This window comes from Gopherus flavomarginatus, chromosome 1 (genome assembly GCF_025201925.1).
Source record: "Gopherus flavomarginatus isolate rGopFla2 chromosome 1, rGopFla2.mat.asm, whole genome shotgun sequence".
NCBI lineage: Eukaryota > Metazoa > Chordata > Testudines > Testudinidae > Gopherus > Gopherus flavomarginatus.
This window is the reverse complement of record NC_066617.1, coordinates 126,093,111-126,112,169: the sequence shown is the minus strand read 5'-3', so window position 1 is coordinate 126,112,169 and position 19,059 is coordinate 126,093,111. Positions and strand designations below refer to the sequence as shown.

The following is a 19,059-nucleotide window of genomic DNA, read 5'->3' as shown; positions in this document are numbered from 1 at the left end:
ACTATATCTGTTTAATAGACTTACACGTATTCTATTCATCACAAAGTTCAAAGAACAATCTATTAGCTTCCTTACAAATTTCTGCCTTGGTGAAGTATATGGAATACTTTTAACAACTCACTGCGTGTGCAACAGAAATCTATTTATTATTATATTAGCTCAGGGTTCATCACTACAAACAGTGATAGTTTCCCAGGTACTCTAGCTAACTTAATATAGTACATATGAGCAAAAGCAATCTTTACTCTTCTATCACAAGAAGAAAAATTTCAGGTATTTTAAATAGAGCTGACAAATGAATTGTATTAAATAAAATCTTTTAAGTAGGTCAACAATTCTAGTGCCGTTTTCTGGTAAGGAAGTGTTTTAGTTACAAAAAGAGACAGAAAGTGTTAAAATAGTTCTTGCTTTTTTGAATTTCCTACTTAATTCATATTCTTCTATTTTTATTTTTCTTCATTTTAATCCCAGCATTCTTTCCTGTCCTTTCACTGCATGTATGTTCTTCTGCCTACTTAAAATGTTTTCATTTTCCTTTCTTTCTGTGCCTTTTACTATCATATTCACTAGTTTGAGTGATGAACATCTTGACTTAGCATATTTTTAACCAGCTGGTCTAGCACCTAGCCTGCACTGCATAGTCAGATACAACCAAATGTTTATACAGAAGGTAGCTTTCATGAAAAAAAGAAAAAAAAAAGCCTAAGTAACATGCATCCTGGTATTCTTTTGTTTACTAAATGAAAAGTTTGAATTCTTTGTTAAAGGAAAACAACGGCCTATTTATAATATTTAAAAATTAAGCTGGAGAGGAAGGATATTGGATCTTCAATGGAAGTGTGTACAATGTATGAGAGGAGGCTTCAAAACACAGTTTAGAAGAGGCAGATTTAAGGGAAATAAGTATTAAGTTCTAGAGGTTACAAGCCACTGCCAGGGATAGAAAAAACTTAATTCCAAATGTACAAGGCTCCTACTTTAACAAGAGGGGGGAGGGAAATAAATAGGTCACAAATCAAAAGTCTGCTTTGACACTCAGTGAGAGAGATGCTGGCTAAAACTTAGATTCAAGTTTCCTTTTTTTTTTTTTAAAGATACTTAAAAGCTGATCAATTGACAGAATGTTGTGATGTTAACTTGACTAAAAATAACAACTTCTGTTAGATCAACAAAAGGTCATGTGCTTTACAGAGCGCCTTCCAAAGTTTTAGTGAAGAATTAGATTGGAAGTTAAATCCATGGTTTCACCCATAACCAGACACCTTCTCTATCACCCCAGAAATCACTTCTTGAAGAGAGAGAGAGATGATAAAAATTAGGGCATTTTGCATCAAATATTGCCTCTCATATTTTAGTACAGTGGCTCAGAGAAGGAGTGTGGGAGAGAGCAAGAGAGAGAGAGAGAGAGAGAGAGAGATCATGATAACGTTCATTAAGATCCCCATTAGGGATCTAAACACCACCAGAAAAGCATCACTGGTGAAGCAGTTTTAAAGGACTTTGCACATCCCTTCAATCTGGTTCAGGCAACAACCACCACCACCACCACCAAATGATCAGCAAACTGATATGTAACCTGAATTGCAAAGGTAAAGCTTCTCCACCGAGCATTCTTTTGGGAAGCATCTCACCACTGACACAGAGACTGCTGCAAAAAGGGAGTTATACTTTCTCTCTCTCTCTCTCTCTCTCTCTCTCTCACACACACACACACACACACACACACACCACTCACCTTTCAAACTCCTGAGGTAAATCAGGGTCAGTTAGCATGCTGGAAAAGCACAATTTCCCTTTGTCACAGCAGCCACCTATGATCGCCTCCAACTGAACCTGTCAAGTGAGTCCAAACCTTCTAAACCAATTGATTTTCTCTCTCTCTCTCTCTCGTTCTCTCTCTCTCTCCCACCCCCCTCTCTGAGCTAGGACTCCTTGACCAGTCTCTTAAAGGGGTAGCACGCTTAGCAGTAGACACGGTTTATAAAAACTCCCCTCACAGCGGAGCAGCATGCTGAGGCTGCAAAGCACTAGACAACCTTAGGGTGCCTGTCCTTTCCTTTTAATTCTGTCCTCCAGTCACCACAAAATGGGAGACGTCAACTCATTTAATGTCCATAAAAAGAAAAGAAGAAAACCCAAAACCTGTAAACCAGGAGTGAACCCCTGTGCTGAGGCAGATCAGTGAAGAAAGAAGATAAAACAAGAGCAGCCTGATTAAACTGAAGCTGTTTTCAACTCCCTCGGAGTCGAAATAGAGAAGAAAAGATTAGGCACATAAAAATGTAACCAAAGGCATTTGTACTCAAAGAATTTCCATTCCTCTCCCGTCCCCTCCCCTCCCCCCCCCTTTTTAAGTCTCTCTCTCCCTCTCCCTCTTTGGGGGGAAAAAAAACAACAAAAAACAATCAGGCATTGTTCTGAGGGAAGAAAAGCAACTTTGACAGATTGAAATATAGCAGAGGCCCCTTCAAGGAAACCTGTAAACAACTTGTCACTCACTCTGTCGGTCTCACTGTTAGTTCTTGCTTGCCACAAAGTGCTGCGAACCGTCCTGGCAACAAAACCAAAGTTTCCTCAGCTCCAAACTCCATCAAATAGCCCTGGTGTGTGAAGGGGGAAAGGTATCCACATGCCAAAACAACACACACACACACAGAGCACAAAAACAACAATAAACTTTCAGTCTGTCCTCTGGGTTTTTTGTTTTTTTTAAACCCTTCTCTCTGAGCAAGTCAAAGGAATCCCTTAGCTGTGGATCTCTTTAATTTCCTCTGCCCAGACAGCCACAGATAACAAGGTGGACAAACTATGGTTTTAGAGAATCTAAGCTGGCTGGCAGAGCGCAGCCTTCATAGCAGTTCCAATTATCTAGATAAAAATCTGGCAGACGAGGAAGGTAATCAGGTAATGGACCTTTGACATGAAATGAGAGAGGCGCGCGCGCACACACACTTACACATACACACATGCAGAGACAGTGACTGGCCAGTGCACTGCAGCATCTGGTCAAATAGTAACGCACACGCACACATTCACACACATCGAAGACAGTGTGAATGCTCCACATCATACACACACGGAGACAGAGAGAGAGAGAGAAAGAGAGACCAGCTATCCACTCCTACTGGGAGGGTTCATTCTGCACAAAAGGCTACATTACAGAGCCCGCCCCAATAAGGAAGGGGGGGGGGGAATGGGGGAAGCCTTCTATTGTCGAAAGGGCAGGTCAGTTGATTAGATTTTCTGTGGAGAATTCCACGAGGAAATTCCCTTCAAAGCCGAAGTGATTAACTGGGGGCTATTCTGGAAATGGAGCAGACAATGGCTCAATAGTCTGCACGGCCAATGTCCAGGCTGGAACTGAACTCACTTTAAAAAATAAATAAATAAAAAAGCCAGAGTCTCTGATCTTTTACACACACAGCATGGTCGCACTCAAACCTCTATTCCTTTCCTTCCAGCTTCCCCTCCCAGTTAGGATTGGCTGGGGTTTTGTTGTTGTTGTTGTTTGTTTTTTTAATTTTGCAGCTGGACAACTTTAAGGGCCTTTAAAAGCCACAAGGTTTTAACCCCTCAGCAGTTTGATTAGGTCCATTCCCTTCCTCACTTCCCCCTACTCCCCCCCCAACAGGCAGACAGACAATAAGTTTACTTCTTTATGTCCTTTTAAAATAATGTGGTCTTTTAAACTTTCTGTGTATATTGTAAAACTGTACACACACACACACACACACACAGAGGGTATACACTATGGTGTAGTATCAAGGGTTTATCAGCATGAGTCTGGGATGCGGCTTTAGTCAAGAGAAGTAACAAACCCTTGTGAGTTACACCTATCTTCCCAAATGAGCATTATGTCACTTGTGGGAGCAAAACACTGCTGCTAAATTTGCAAAGGTACCTTCAGTATAGTACTTTCAACCAAGACCGTCTCAAATCTGCATCATACACACTGCAGCATTCAGAGCAGTCACATAGAATTTGTCAACTTCTGGCATGAGGTAGATCTAATGGCTCCTCACTATGGGGCAGGGTAAACTGGTTTCCTTGAGTAGCCCCTGGCAGATAATATTTTCCACACAGGTTCATTCACAATAAACTGACAAATCTAGTTAATATGTACAAGATTTTTTGTTTGTTTTTTAGTAGCTAACCCTTCTAGGATAACTATGAAACAGACTTTAATAGAGGGGCAGCAGCAGATGGGGAAAAATAACCCCACACACTTTGCATTTCATCTGAGGATCTCAAGCCATTTTAATTAAGTCTCACATTGCTCCATTGTAATAAATAAATATAATTATGCCTCCTTCTGATACCCTTAGTTGTGTTGAACAGTAACATACTTCACAGGGAGACCCACCAAAATCAGCAGGACTCTGCGTAGAGTAAGGTGCTACTCAGTATGAATATAGGGATGAGAATTTGGCTTTAAATGAGGAAGCAGAAGTACAGAGAGGTTAAGTAACTAGGCCAAGCTCACACAACCCCTAGTCACTGCTGCATTAGGATGAGAACTGAGGATCCTGACTCCCAGTCCCCTGCTTTAATCAAGCAATAATAGTGCCACAGCTGATGGGGAAACAGCTTCATACCAACTGTTTTGTATTAGAAATTCATGTTTTCCATCTTGCACATCTGCAAATTTCAATAGTGTTTCACCTACAATAGCACTAGAGTCAACTGCTTTGTTAAAATGGTTAAAAGATAGTTCACCCCCTGTGATGCTGGCAGAGCAGGTGCCAGCTCATGGCAAGGCCCCTAGACCTCACTGAACACTGACAAATGCACAGCTGGAAACCAGTCCGACTCACCTGTGTGTTAGCATTGTTTAAATAGATGTTAAATTGATAAGAACGTGTTTAGACTTGATGAAATACTCCTAGGAAGCTGCATGTATTGATCTCACATATAACATTTGTTCTCCAAGGTATGAAGTCATACTGAGTGTTTGCACTGTAAACTTCTGTAATTGTATAACTCACCAAAAAACAGGAAAGAAGCATTAATTAGCATAAAGTGCTGGTCCTGCACACAAGAAAGCACACTGAAACCAAATGAACCATCAAAGGATAAAGACGTTGTTGATTGCCCCCTGCCACATACACATGAAGAGAAGACAGGCGCCAACACTTGTTCCATCAATTTGAACTCTAGCAGAAGGGAATAAAAATGGCTGACCAGAAGGAACTGTATCACCGTGCTGCTTGGAATTTGGAGAGGGCAATAATTCTAAGTGTAAGCAAGGGATCGCCAAGCTGCTTAGCTTAGGTTAGCCTTAAAGGACACAGAAAGCTTGCATATTGCAGTAGCTTTTATTGCCTTTTGAAACCTAAGACTGACTCATTGGTGTCTGTATGTTTACCTGCTTTAATTTTGTAAATAACTCTCATTTCTTTTTCTTAGTTAGTAAATCTTTAGTTAATTATAGGTTCAGCTACAAGTGTTGTCTTTGGTGAGAGATGTGTGGTAAAATTGACCTGGGTAAGTGACTGGCCTTTTGGGACTGGGAATAACCTGAATAATGTTGTGATTTTTTATATAAGGGACAAACTTGTCTAGGTGGCAAGATAGACCAGAATACCCCAGGGGACTGTCTGTGACTCCATGTTAAGGCTGTTGTAGTGCCTGAGAAGTTCACACTTGATACTGGGTTAGTGAAATCTAGGTACAGTATAGAACACACAACCAGTTTGGAGTTTGTGCCACGCTTCTTAACAGTCTGTCCTGAGGATGACATTCACGGTCATGAACCACTCTAGACTGCTTGACAGCCCCTACAAGTACTTGTCAAATGTGAGTGGCTTCTTTTTAATTGGTCCTTTTCGTGCTCCTTGGCCACACTTTGCTGCTTCCTGAGCTCTGCTCTCCCATTTCTCAATGCTGCTCTGCTCCTTCCTTCTCACTGAGCATGGAGCAGGACCTTGGATGGACCAGGAAAAGCGAAAGAGCCAGAAGAGGAGGTAGGCAGCAAGAAGCTGCTCCGTGGGAAAGCCTGAGAGACAACTGACCAGGGCAGAGACTGGGGGGAAGTAGGGAGAAAAAAGAGCTGGAGACCATTTACTTGAATGCCTCTGCCTTACCTGGTCCTCACTCCCTAGCTCCCTTTTATTCCCAGTTACGATAAGTTTCCCTGATAAGTGCAATCTCTTTTCCTAGCCTCAATGAGATCTTGATTCCTGCCTCTTCAGTTTCTCCAGATCCACTGAGAAACCTCTCCTGGTTCACCGAGAGGAAGAGAAGCATGGTCTAGAAAGAAGCAGAAATGTTACCATTGCTATCTTTATGTCCCTCCACCTGTCAAGCCAGATTTGTCTTAATAATGTGCCCAACTGCAATCAAAAGGGGGAAAGAAAAAATTCTGAATAATTAATTTAAGAAATCTCTGAAAAATTAACTGAATACTCTTTTCCACAAATCATACTGTCACAGTTTTAAGCCCTCATATCTCAATAGCTGCCACACCACATAACAAGTGTTGTATATCCCATCAGAAACCAGAGGAGCTGGGGAATTCCCTGCTCTTCTCCAACAATAGAACATTCTCATTCCTAGCTATGCTGTTTCACATTATATTGTACCTTACATCTGTCAACTGGTACAGACCTGAACATTGCCCATCTAATATCTCAAACCAGCATATTTACGGAGGAAAGAAACAAACATTTGTAGGCCAACTGCTTTGTTTGTTTCTTCATTTTGTTTTGTTTTTAAACTGGGTGGCCATTGAAAGGTACCCAGAGGTTTGAAATGTAACAAGTAGTCTCGCCAAAAATGGATCTATAGACAGAGTGTAATAGAGGCAGTCAAAGGTGAATGATAAATTTAAATTTGTATGGTTCTGAAATTTATCACTAGGATATCACCAGACATAGTGGAAGGATAGATGGACAACACAGATTTAGACGGACAGACTAAAATATGGATAATTCTGGAAGATTTCAAGGACAAAATATATAAAACAATGACACAGAACTGAAAAATAATAGTGTTCATTAGGAAGTAATTCACAAGTAGAACTGCAACAAGAGCAGGATTTTCAAAAACAGGCAACAGTGGTCTAACTCTGCTTTCACTGAAGTCAATTGCAATGTTCCTATTGATATCAATGGGAGCAAAGTTAAGCCAACCACATTTGAAACCCTTAGGTACTTACATGGCCCACATCAAGACAGGACATGGTCACCTTATAAACTAATGAAATTATCCTCAACACATCCCTGAGAGGCAGAAAAATGTAATTTATAACCATCTTATAGATGGGGAACTATAGCACAAAGTGATTAAGGGTCAGATCCTCAGCTGCTGTAAACTGGCATAGCTATTGTCAAGAGAGCTTCACCAGTTTACACAAACTGAGAATCTGACCTAAGTGACTTTCCAAAAAAAATCACACAGGCGATCACCCAAGACCCAAACCAGTGCCTTAACCACAAAATTATCCTTCCTCTTCCAGGGGCTGTTGCCTCATTCAATATCCCACACACACAAACACATAAGGGTAATAGGAGATAATATGGATAAATGACTGAGTAAAAAAGGAAGATACATAAAGTATAAACATTCATATAAGAAAATCATATATTATACAGGTTATAAATACCACAACACTTGTAAACTGGGGGAATGTGAGCTACGTGTGTTCCATATATTTGTACACAAGTGTATTGAAGAAAAGAAAATCCTTGACTTGAACAAAAATGTTCCTAAAATTGTCAAATGATAACACTTCAGATTTGTGTCTTTGGCAGATACTACCATGCAGTAAGAGAAGCAAAGTGCTGGAAAAAAGTGAGCTTTTCAGTTTTTGTTTTTTTCCACTGAAAGTTGTAACAGAAATTTACAAAGTCCAAGGAAATGTAAGATGTTCCATAGAATGATCTACTGGAAAATTCTCAAAGCAAATATAAGAAACTCTACAGATTATAAACAGGTTTTCTTTGCTAGGATTAAACCCTACGGATCTACAGTTTTAAATCTGGACCTTTCACATTTCTATCCAGATATTTTTTTTTTCCGGGGGGAGCAGGGGATGAGAATGGGGTGAGGTTGACACAATTTTCTACTTGGAATATTTTGCAACCAGTGAATGCTTAATTTGTAAGATGGGAATATTAAGCTACAATATAGATGGGATCATATATTTAGGAATAGATTTTTCCCTCCGAAGTGCATGCCTGCCATTTCCATAAATGGGAATTAAGTACCTATGTAAAGGTAGAAGTTAACTCTTAGTAATATAATGGATTTATTCTGTTTGAAAATACATAAATGCTGAATCAGGCTTGTGTAGTGTTGGAGAAACCAAGTGCTGAATGGAATACAGCAAAACGTGTGAATGGGTGGGAGGAGTATTGAAATTATTTTCATGTTTACAATTTTTCAAATTTAATGCAATTTCTTTAAGAAAAAGAAAACCATCTCAGTTGCATTGGTAACAAATGAAGCCATCATTTGTGAGCCATTTACCCAACATTTCAGCAGGGTCGTCTATCACCCATGAAAAACTGTAGAAGAAAGAAAGGGTACTACACTTATGGAGAAAGAACAAACCCAGTGAGTTTTCACTAAATCTGAATCTTCATCCAAAACTGAAATGTAAACTTTATTGAGGGTCTCAAAACATTTTGTTGAACTTTCTAGTAATTATTTTTCATTTAGCCCAGCTCTGCACACTCAGTTTCTGTCCAGGCTCAGAGGGAAAACATCAATTAGAAAGTGTCTAGCTCAACTGGAACCAAGAAATAATGGAAATTGCATAGAATCATAGGACTGGAAGGGACCTTGAGAGGTCATCTAGTCCAGTCCCCTGCACTCAAAGCAGGACTAAGTATTATCTATACCATCTCTGACAGGTGCTTGTCTAACCTGTTCTTAAAAACTTCCCATAATGGAGATTCCACAACCTCCCTAGGCAATTTATTCCAATGCTTAACTACCCTGACAGTTAGGAAGTTTTTCCTAATGTCCAACCTAAACCGACCATGCTGCAATTGAAGCCCATTGCTTCTTGTCCTATCCTCAGAGGTTAATGAGAACAATTTTTCTCCCTCCTCCCTGTAACAACAACAGTTTATGTACTTGTAAACTATTATCATGTCCCCCTCTCTGTCTTTTCTTCGCCAGACTAAACAAACCCAATTTTTTTAATCTTCCCTCATAGGTCATGTTTTCTAGACCTTTAATTATTTTTGTTGCTCTTCTTTGGACTTTCTTCAATTTGTTCACATTTTTTCCTGAAGTGTAGTGCCCAGAACTGAACACAATACTCCAGTTGAGGTCTAATCAGCATGGAGTACAGCGGAAGAATTACTTCTCGTGTCTTGCTTACAACACTCCCGCTAATACATTCCAGAATTGTTTGCTTTTTTTGTAATAGCATTACACTGTTGACTCATATTTATCTTGTGATCCACTATGACTCCCAGATCCCATTTTGCCGTATTCTCTCCTAGGCAGTCATTTCCCATTTTGTGTGTGTGCAGTTGATTGTTCCTTTCTAAGTGGAGTACTTTACGTTTGTTCTTATTGAATTTCATCTTATTTACTTCAGACCATATCTCCAGTTTGTGTAGATAATTTTGAATTTTAATCCTATCCTTCAAAGCACTTGCAATCCCTCCTAGCTTGGTATCATCCACAAACTGTATAAGTGTACTCTCAATACCATTATTTAAATAGGACCCCACTTGGTATGTCCTTCCAGCTTGACTGAGAACTCCAGAGAGACATTAGCAGTCAATGGTTTTCCAGCCAGTTATGTGCCCACCTTACAGTAGCTCCACGTAGGTTGTATTTCCCTAGTTTGTTTATGAGAAGGTCATGCAAGATATTATCAAAAGCCTTATCAAAATCAAGATATACCACATTTACCATTTCCCCACATCCACAAGGCTTTTTACACTGTCAAAGACAGCTATTAGGTTGGTTTGATATGATTTGTTCTGAACAAATCCATGCTGTTATTTATCATCTTATCATTTTCTATGTTTGCAAACTGATTGCTTAATTATCTGCTCTGTTATTTTACCAGGTACTGAAATTTAGCTGACCGGTCTATAATTCCCCAGGTTGTCCTTATTCCTGAGCACTATATTTTTATAGATGGGCACTATATTTGCTCCTTTTCCAGTCCTTTGGAAACTCTTCTGTCTTCCATGACTTTTCAAAGATAATTGCTAATGGCTCAGATATTTCTTGAGTCAACTTCTTGAGTATTCTATGATGTATTTCATCAGGCACTGGCAACTTGAAGACATCTAACTTTTCTAAATAATTTTTAACTTGTTCTTTCCCTGTTTTGGCTCCAAATTGTCTCCAATACATTCCAAGAACTTGTTGGATAATCTGCACCCTGCTGTATTATTTTCCCAACATATGTCTGGTTACTTGAAGTCCCACATCGCCACCAAGTCCTGTGCTTTGCATGATTTTGTTAGTTGTTTAAAAAAAGCCTCATCTACCTCTTCTTCCTGGTTAGGTGGTCTGTAGTAGACCCCTATCATGACATGACCCTTGTTTTTTACCTGGTTTTTCATGATGGAACCTGCTCTCAAGAAACCTCCAGCCCAATCTAAACTTTTCAATACTTATCCAAACCAAACCTCAGATCCTTTTGCAGTTCGTCCATCACTAGTCCATTCTGTCCTCATTGTAAAAGCAAGCAAGGGAGCTTAGCTGTGAATGAGCCAGGTATTATCCTCTAGAGGACATACAGACATGGGAATAAATGTTCCCAGAGGTGCCTCAGAAAAAGAGGGTAAAAGCAAATAAAACAGAAAAAGAGGGTAGAGAGAGTGGAGAAAAATACAAGGACCTTGTCCAAACAAGTGAGTTTCTCTAGCAATTCCATCTGCCTGAGTAATTTGCCCCTTAAAAGTAGCTAGCATAAATTAAACTTGCCAAAGCCATTTGAAAATATACAACATACCTCAGCCATCAGCTCCTTACAGGGATCTAATCACCTTGAAATTACACTTCTCCCTGCATTTGTTTTTCTAAATTAACTACTGTTAAAAGTAACCCCATATATTATAAGTGCTGGAAATGTGGGGAGGTGATATTTTAGTTTCTTTACCTTGTATAATGAGATCACTGTGTACAATCTGTTTCCGTGCTTCATCTACATAGTCAGTTAGCGGGCTTGTCTGTGTTATTTTTTCAGACAGAAAAAGTTTGAGAGAAAAACATTTAAAAAATAAGGAAGTTATTCTAAAACCAACAGGTGAACTCCTGGATATGTGTAGTATCTGAAACTATTTAAAAACTGACTAAATTGCAAGCTGAAGTGAAAACCAGTTGGATTTCAACATTTTGTGTTTGTTTGTTTTCTTCTTTTCTGAGTGAAGTTTGTTCTTGTGAGAGGTACCATATTGGCAGAAGACTAAAAGAGTTGTTATACATTTATCCAGAAGGTTACACTTATCCACAGATTTAAGGGTTAAACTTATCTTTATCTAAAGGTTAAACTTATCCAAGCTTCCCTAAACTATTCCAAAGAGCCTCAATCTTGATGTGAAACGATTGCTTCTTGAGGGACAAAGCTGTTTAGCCACCATCCTCATTCAATACTTGGCCTCTCAGATGAGAATGCCAACAGGGGTGCTACTTAGTGCCAATTCCTATCACTGTTCTACGATATAAGCACCTATCCTTAATGTACTCAACACTGACCATTAACTCATTTCATATAGGCAACCGAACTCCCATCTGAAGAAAATGACTTTTGATTCATCTTGGGTCTGGGCTGTATTTCGATTGGTGACTGGAGAGAGAAGGCTTTGTATCCAGTCACCAAACCCATGCAGTCTCCAACAATGTAAGTTTTACGTATCTATAAAAGTAAAAAAATACTTTTAGGGCCTGATCCAAAGCCCCTCCAGATTAACAGGAGTCTTTCCACTGCCATTAACAGGCTTTGCATCAGGCCTTTTATGAACATTTCTCATTAGAATCCTTCTAGGCTTCATCACCACATTCATGTCACTTCTCTGTTAAACTTCACCATGTCCTACTGCAGCTATTAGCTAAATAGGGGGCTTGGCAGTGCTAAGTGGTAAATCCCACCATGTTCTGATATTTACATTTCCAATCTGATTGTCTTTTCCACTATATTTTCCTATTTCTAACACCTGCAACAAGCCCCCAAGGATCACAAGCTAAGAAGCCATAAGGGTTAACTCAATCTGTTGACCCTCTGAGGTAGATTGAGGTCCATATTATTTACAGTGCAGGTGTGTTTTGGACAAGACCATAAAACCTAAATTCTGTCTGCTTTGTGCAGCTATTGAAGATTCATAATGGCAAAGTTCATTCTTGCGTCTTTGATCAAAATTCCCAATCCCCAAGACGGGCAATTGGCAGCTGCACAATTTCCACCCAAGTAATGATTGCATTTAAGTGCTGATATGACTGTTTATTATTGTAGTACAGTAGCGCCAGAGACCTCTGCAACTAATCACAACTGGAGCCCTATTGTGTCAGGCACCATACCAACCTTATTGCCCTGCACCTTGTATAGTCATTTACATTACTGAAAAGTCAGTAAAAAGAGGATGCAAAACACATCCAAATTAGAATAGTAGCATTTACTCTCATTTTGCACTGGTGTAAATAACTACAAAAGGTTCAAGGCAATGGAGAATTGCACCTAGAGTAGTAAAAGATTGCTTAGGCCCAAAGAGTGTATAATCTAGATGGACAAGACTGACAAAGAAGAAAGTAAGCATTGCTATCCCTATTTTACACTTGGAAACTAAGACACAGAACAATCAAGTGACTTGCCCAAGGTCATACAGAAACTCTGTGGCACAGGTGGGAATTGAAAGCAGAACTCCCAAGTGCAGTGCCTTCACTGCAAGACCATCTTTCCTATGTGTTATATTTTGTAAAAATGATCCACTGGTTTTCATCGTATCGACTGTGTGTAAATATAAGAACTTACCAACTTGCCAGTCACTGAATAAATTATTGTTTCAACAAAATAAAGATTTTGAAGATTATGCTTCTGTAATTTGTCTAGATTAGCATCCTAGTTCATCTATTGGTACCCTTAGTAATATAGACGTGTGTAAAGGAACAAACTGTTTAGTGAATGTATTTCCCCCTGCCCCCTCCCCACACACACCACAAACAATTAAATGTCCACTAAACTACATCCACTGCTTTGTGTTCTTCATAAAAGCATTGTGTAGACAATTTTTTATATAGTTCACTGGGAAGAACAAAATGTCAATTAAGCAATAATTCTAAAGTAAATTAAGGACATATTAAATGGGGTCACTAAACAGTTTGCTATTTTATACCTTGCTGCAGTAAAAACAGCAATCAGTGGGTAGGTAAAATAACGTTTCAGTTACAAAAGCATGGTCCTATGGGTAACGAAATAATTTTTGAATGGTGCTCTGGTGAAGTCCTGTAGATAATTTTACTGGATTGTGTAAAGTGATTAGGGGCCAGATCCTGATTCTGTTGAAGTGAACAGCAACAATACTTCCATTGGTAATGATGGGATTGAGATTTGGTACTGTGTGGTCTCAGCCATGGCCAAATAGGGGAGGGAAGAAGGGATATATTTGTTGGAAATCTAAGGCTTGTTTTGAGGACCTTTAGCAATTCTTTTTACAGACCCAAACCAGAAAATTTAGCATCTAAAATAAATGCAGGACTGGTCACTTGTGTTTATTGCTTGTTCCATGCAAGTTCATCGCTTGATCGTAGCCTCTCATTTCAGGAGACAGCTAGAGGTTGGGAACATTGCTGAGGTAGTGTGCTGAGGGTCCTTGAGGGAGTAGCACTATACCTTGTGTAAAGTGGATGTAAAATGCTACCATTTTATGTAAGGTGCAGAGAAATGGAGACTTAGCATACCTGAGGCTACTCTGCAGCATCCCCTCTGGCCAATACAGAAGCAGGGCTAACTACCTCCAGTGACAGTTTAATCCTGTTACCTATTATTTTAGAAGGATCATGGTCCCACTGTAAAGCTTTAAGGGTGGGCTTCAAACAAGTAAAAATATAGGTGAATCAAAAAGGATGTATCAAAGCCTGGCTGACAAAAATCATTGCCCGGATTGAGAAGTACACTCACAGCCCATTGAGATTAAAGCACACCCTAATTTCTAAAGAATGCCTGTCAAAGAGAATTACCGCCTCCATTTGCTTACCTCTAACTGGACCCCAGCCAAAGCTATAGGACTATTCTCTTGTATATTCTCACATAGGTCTGTACTTCATGCAAACTTTGTCACTCACTTCTCTTAAGAAACAGCACTTTCTATTTCTGATGTTTAAAACAATAGTTTGAGTTGTCTCTCTTTGTTGATGTGTTTTCCTTGTGTTGTTATTTCAGGGTTATGTAAAAGTAATTAGTGACATGGTGCCAAGGGCTGAATCCTCATGAGCAACCTGAGAATTTTGATTTGCTGAAAATACAGTCCATAATTTATTAAGAGCATTTTAATGACTCTAATAAATAAGAACAAAAGACGTTATACATCCTATGCAGGTTAACAATGCAAACACAACCGAGGCTGACCATGGACTAGGGACATGCAGGGACCTGACCAGACTGGGCTAAATGGAGGAACAAGCCATGGGCAGGCAATGAATGAATGACAATGCTGCACTGCTCCCAGTGTCTGTAAAGATGCTCTGAGATGATAAAAAAGAAGAGCATGTTAACTGTTACAGGCAGTATACAGGACCATGTACGAGCCAAGGGAGAGGGGGAAGCACATATCAAAGCTCTGTCTTTCATATCTGTTCAAGGAACACAAGCAAAGTCTTAAGTGCATTTGAGCATCTGGTCCTGTTTGGCCAGTCCATCTCCCATGTGTTTGAACATAGCTACTGCCCTTTCCTGAGAATAATGTGGCTCAAAGTCCAGGAAGGGATTTCATATGTGAGAATATCACAGAGGAAACTTATCCAATGAATTCTGAGGTAGTCAGTAATTCATTAAAAGGGGGCAAAGTTGAGCTGGTCCTTAGTATCACAGCATCTACAAGGAAGAGCATTGCGGCTTCAAAACTGTTAAACAGGTGTCACCTCAACAGTGGGGCGTCTCTTGGGGTCTGTTATATTAGGCAAGGCAAAAAAAAATGACCATAGCATTTCTATGGGTTTGGGTTTGCCATACAAAAAAGACTTATAATGAAAAAATATATATATTGGATTGTCCAAAAACCCATACAATTTAATAGAGACTTATACCCCAGCTATAGAAATTACAGCACACTTCAAAATACCTTTACATGGTAGGTCATTCATTATTACATTCTATAGGATTTTAGAGTAATTTCTATAGGTTTAATCCCTTCTAAAATCCACAGTTTTCCATAAGAGTGGCATAATCTTCTGGGGTTATTTGGGGCTAATGATTGATGGTGCATCTTGAATCAATGTACTTTGATCTAGGAACATAGGAATTGGCAGGCCAGTGATTCACCTAATCCAGTACCCTGTCTCTGACACTATCAGTAGTGGATGATAAAGAAGGTGCAAAACCCCATAATGCAAAATTTTTCAGTGAACAGTCCATGGTCTTCCTAGCTCTTGTCAGTTAAGTAGTTGGCTTATGTTCTGAAGCAAAATGGCTTATATTCCTTATTAATATAAATATCTCTTTTAATGTAACTATGGTTTGTTCTCATCTGTATAAATGTGTAGTCCCTTTTTGAATCCTAAGATCTGAGCTTCAGTGGCATCTTGTGACAATCAGCTCTACAAGTTATTTATGCAACTCATAATTGAGTATTTACTTTTTTCTGTTTAAAGTTTGTTGCCTTTCAATTTCATTGAATGATCTTTTGATCTTGTACTATGGGAAAAAGTAAACCAGGGATTCCTTTTTACCATTTCTATACTACTCATTATTTTGTATACCTCTATTGTCTATTATTCTTCATCTCTTTAAACAAAACAGTCTCAGTCAGTTTGCTCTCTGCTCATATGGAAGTCTCTCTATGCCTCTGATCATTTTCACTGCTTGTCTTTAAGCTCCTTCTATTTCTGCTATATATTCTGAGATAGGATGACCAGCACAGACAGGAGCGCCACCAGCTTTTTTGCCGCCCTAGGTGGCGGAAGGTCCCACCCCTGAAATGCTGCCCCCGACAGAGGCAGCGGAAGATCCGGCCACCTCAATCACCGCTCCCCAAATGTTAGTGCCCTAGGCGACCACCTAGGTCACCTAATGGGTTGTGCCAATTCAAATCAGAACCAGAAAGTGCTGTAGTACCCAAAAAATGAAAGGATTTTTTTCTTTTTAAAAAGTTAGCCAAACTTTTTTAAGCCTTAAAAAAATATCTGGTTCAGTTAGAATTTTAGGTGAAAAACTGGACTGGTTATCAATCCAAACTAGCTCACCTATACACAGGACATCTATCACAAAACTTAGAGTACTGTATTTTTAATGGCTATAGTATAGTAACGCACCAAACATGTGCACAATAATAGGGATTCAGATTTGAACATTTTAATTACGAATTCAAAAAAGTTCAGGCAGATAAGCTAAGGGTAGAGTGACCAGATAGCAAGTGTGAAAATAGGGACGGGAGTGGGGGATAATAGGTGCCTGTATAAGAGAAAGGCCCAAATATTGGGACTGTCTCTATAAAATCGGGACATCTGGTCACCCTAGCTAAGTGTTACAATGAGCATACGTAATTCTAAACCATTAGACTTCAGAATTCAGGTATAATCCAAAAATATGAAATTTAATAGACAGGAAAAGTTTTCAAGTGTATTTACCATGTAAATCCTGATATAGAAGAAGATCCATAAATAGTAAAAAGATCTTGATTACCACAGACTGAATGTGAAGCAAATTCTGCTCTAATACACTGAACATATCAGCTAATCATAACTTGTTTGTATTTAACATGCAGCCAATCATTTTCAAGTGGTTTACAACGAGTATACTGTAAAACACACGATATAGGTAAAAAATAGAACATTTCCAAAGAGAATTACATTCTATTTTCTTTTTTGTTACTTTTTCCTCATTACTTTATAAGTTATATACAGAGAAATCTAAAGGGATTCATCTTCCTGCAATGTGGCTGTACTCTACATACTTACCCTTTTGCTCATGTGTAATGGTTTAAGATTCATTTTCTTCTCTGGGTTACATACATTTTAAAAACCATATTATTCATAAGAGGAATTCAGATTTGACTACTGTGATCCATTTCAAATACCAAAAAAAAAAAAAAGAAAAAAAAATCAGAAATCATGAGGAGATAAGCGTGAAGTATAAAGAAAAGGATCTATAAAGCCATCACTAGGTGGGTTCATAACAATGAATTAGGCATAGAGAGATGTTACATGCAAAATACTGGTGATTAAACAGATGCAATGCAAGCGAAATCACACAAGTTGGAACCAGGTTACTGGAAAAATATCAGTATAGAGAACAGAAGCAATATGCAAAGTGGGAGAGATCCACATGGCTCATGATGCTGCAGAACTAAACTCTGCACTGGCTAATCAATCTGATCAGACCAGGGAGCCTGAAACGGAAATCAGGGGGAGTTACTTGCATCCTGTGGCAGGAAAATCAGGACCTTGGTGTGCAAGTGGGAGAAGCTGGGAGCAGAATAAAAGAGCTATTGTTCCTGTTCCAGAAACTAGCCTTGAGGATGGGAGAAGGGACCTCTACAGACCCCAGTTCCCTCTCCCTCCATACATTTCATCTGCACGAGGAAAGGAGGTATGTAGTGTAGTTGTAGCAATGTCAGTCCCAGGATACTGGAGAGCAAGGTGGGTGATGCAATATATTTTATTGGACCAACTTCTGTTTGTGAGAGAGAGAAACTTTTGAGCCACACAGAGCTGAAGAAGAGCTCTCTGTGGCTCGAAAATTTGCCTCTCTCACCAACAGAAGTTGGTCCAAAAAAAGATATTTCTTTACCCACCTTGTCTGTCTGAGGCAAGGAGGGTCATTCCAAGATCCCTAGCATGTTTTTTTAAAAATATCTGGTTATTTTTAAAGGGATATAACCAGAGGTGAGCTGGAGCCGGTTCCCACAGGTTCTCAAGAACCGGTTGCTAAAATTAGACCTCTGTGGAGAACCGGTTGTTAAAGGGCCAGGAGGTGGGCAAAGAACTCCAGTCCGCAGGCCGGATCATCCTGTTGCTCCCAGAATTCCCAGCTGGGGAGGCTGAGGCTCCCCAGGACCCTCCCCTGCTTCCCCCCAGCTGCAGCGTGGCCAGCCGCCCGCACCAGCTGGGCAGCTCAGCTGAGCTCGGGAGTTGTCCTGCTGCTGCTTTTTGAATGGCCTGGCAAGGTGGTGGTGGTGGTGGGGCTGCTGCAAGCTCCAGGGCTGGCCAGAGGGGAAGGGAGGGGGCAAGTAGGGCAATTGGACCAGGCCCTGCAGGGGCCCCCGGCCCCACGAGTATGTCTCCCCCTGCCCTGGCCCCTCCCCCACTCCTCCCCCCCTTAAATCAGAACTTTTTATAGGTAACCAGTTGTTAAGATTTTGGCAGCTCATCACTGGATATAACTTGTTTGGCTGCCCCTCTCCCTAACTGCTATGAAGGCAGGGCTGGGTAACATCTTTGCCCTAATGAACTTAACTTGGCTTCCTGGTTTTGGGCAGCACATTCATTTCTCTGTGGCTGTCACTTAGCTGAAAAGGAATTTGCCCCAGTCTTCCAACTACACTGCCACGTGAGGAACAACAAAAGGAGCTACCACTCCCAAGCAAGAGTTCCCATTCAGAATACAAAACTGACTGGGGAGCACGGCTGGACTGTGAAGCTCCAGTTGGCTTTACACCACAGAGCAAAAGCAGTGCCAGGATCTCACCCATTTTTATACTAGCAAAAATCAACTGAAAGGCTAGAGCAAAACTTCCACTTTGCACCAACAGTATGTATTTGGGTGCAACATTTCACTTCAGGATGAAATGCAGAGATAAAATTTCTCAATACTTTAAATGACTGCTTCATGGAGCAGCTGGTACGGGAACCCACAAGGGGAGAGGCAACTCTAGATTTAATCCTGAGTGGAGCGCAGGAGCTGGTCCAAGAGGTAACTATAGCAGGGCCACTTGG

General features: G+C 40.0%; 1 protein-coding gene across 11 annotated transcripts in view; it reads right to left on the bottom strand.

The window, feature by feature from the left end:
- Positions 1–19,059, bottom strand: part of SOX5 (SRY-box transcription factor 5) — an 857,385-nt gene that overhangs the window by 370,102 nt on the left and 468,224 nt on the right. For 5 of the 11 annotated variants that reach the window (XM_050968426.1, XM_050968452.1, XM_050968435.1 and 2 more), the window contains exon 1: positions 2,500–3,052. The exons of 5 other annotated variants lie outside the window; for them this stretch is intronic. In XM_050968426.1, the coding sequence (XP_050824383.1) occupies positions 2,500–2,591 (92 nt within the window). In that variant the 5' untranslated portion in view covers positions 2,592–3,052. Of the gene's footprint in view, positions 1–1,735; positions 1,838–2,499; positions 3,053–19,059 lie in introns of those variants that run through there. One more of the 11 variants, XM_050968443.1, reaches the window with a different exon arrangement.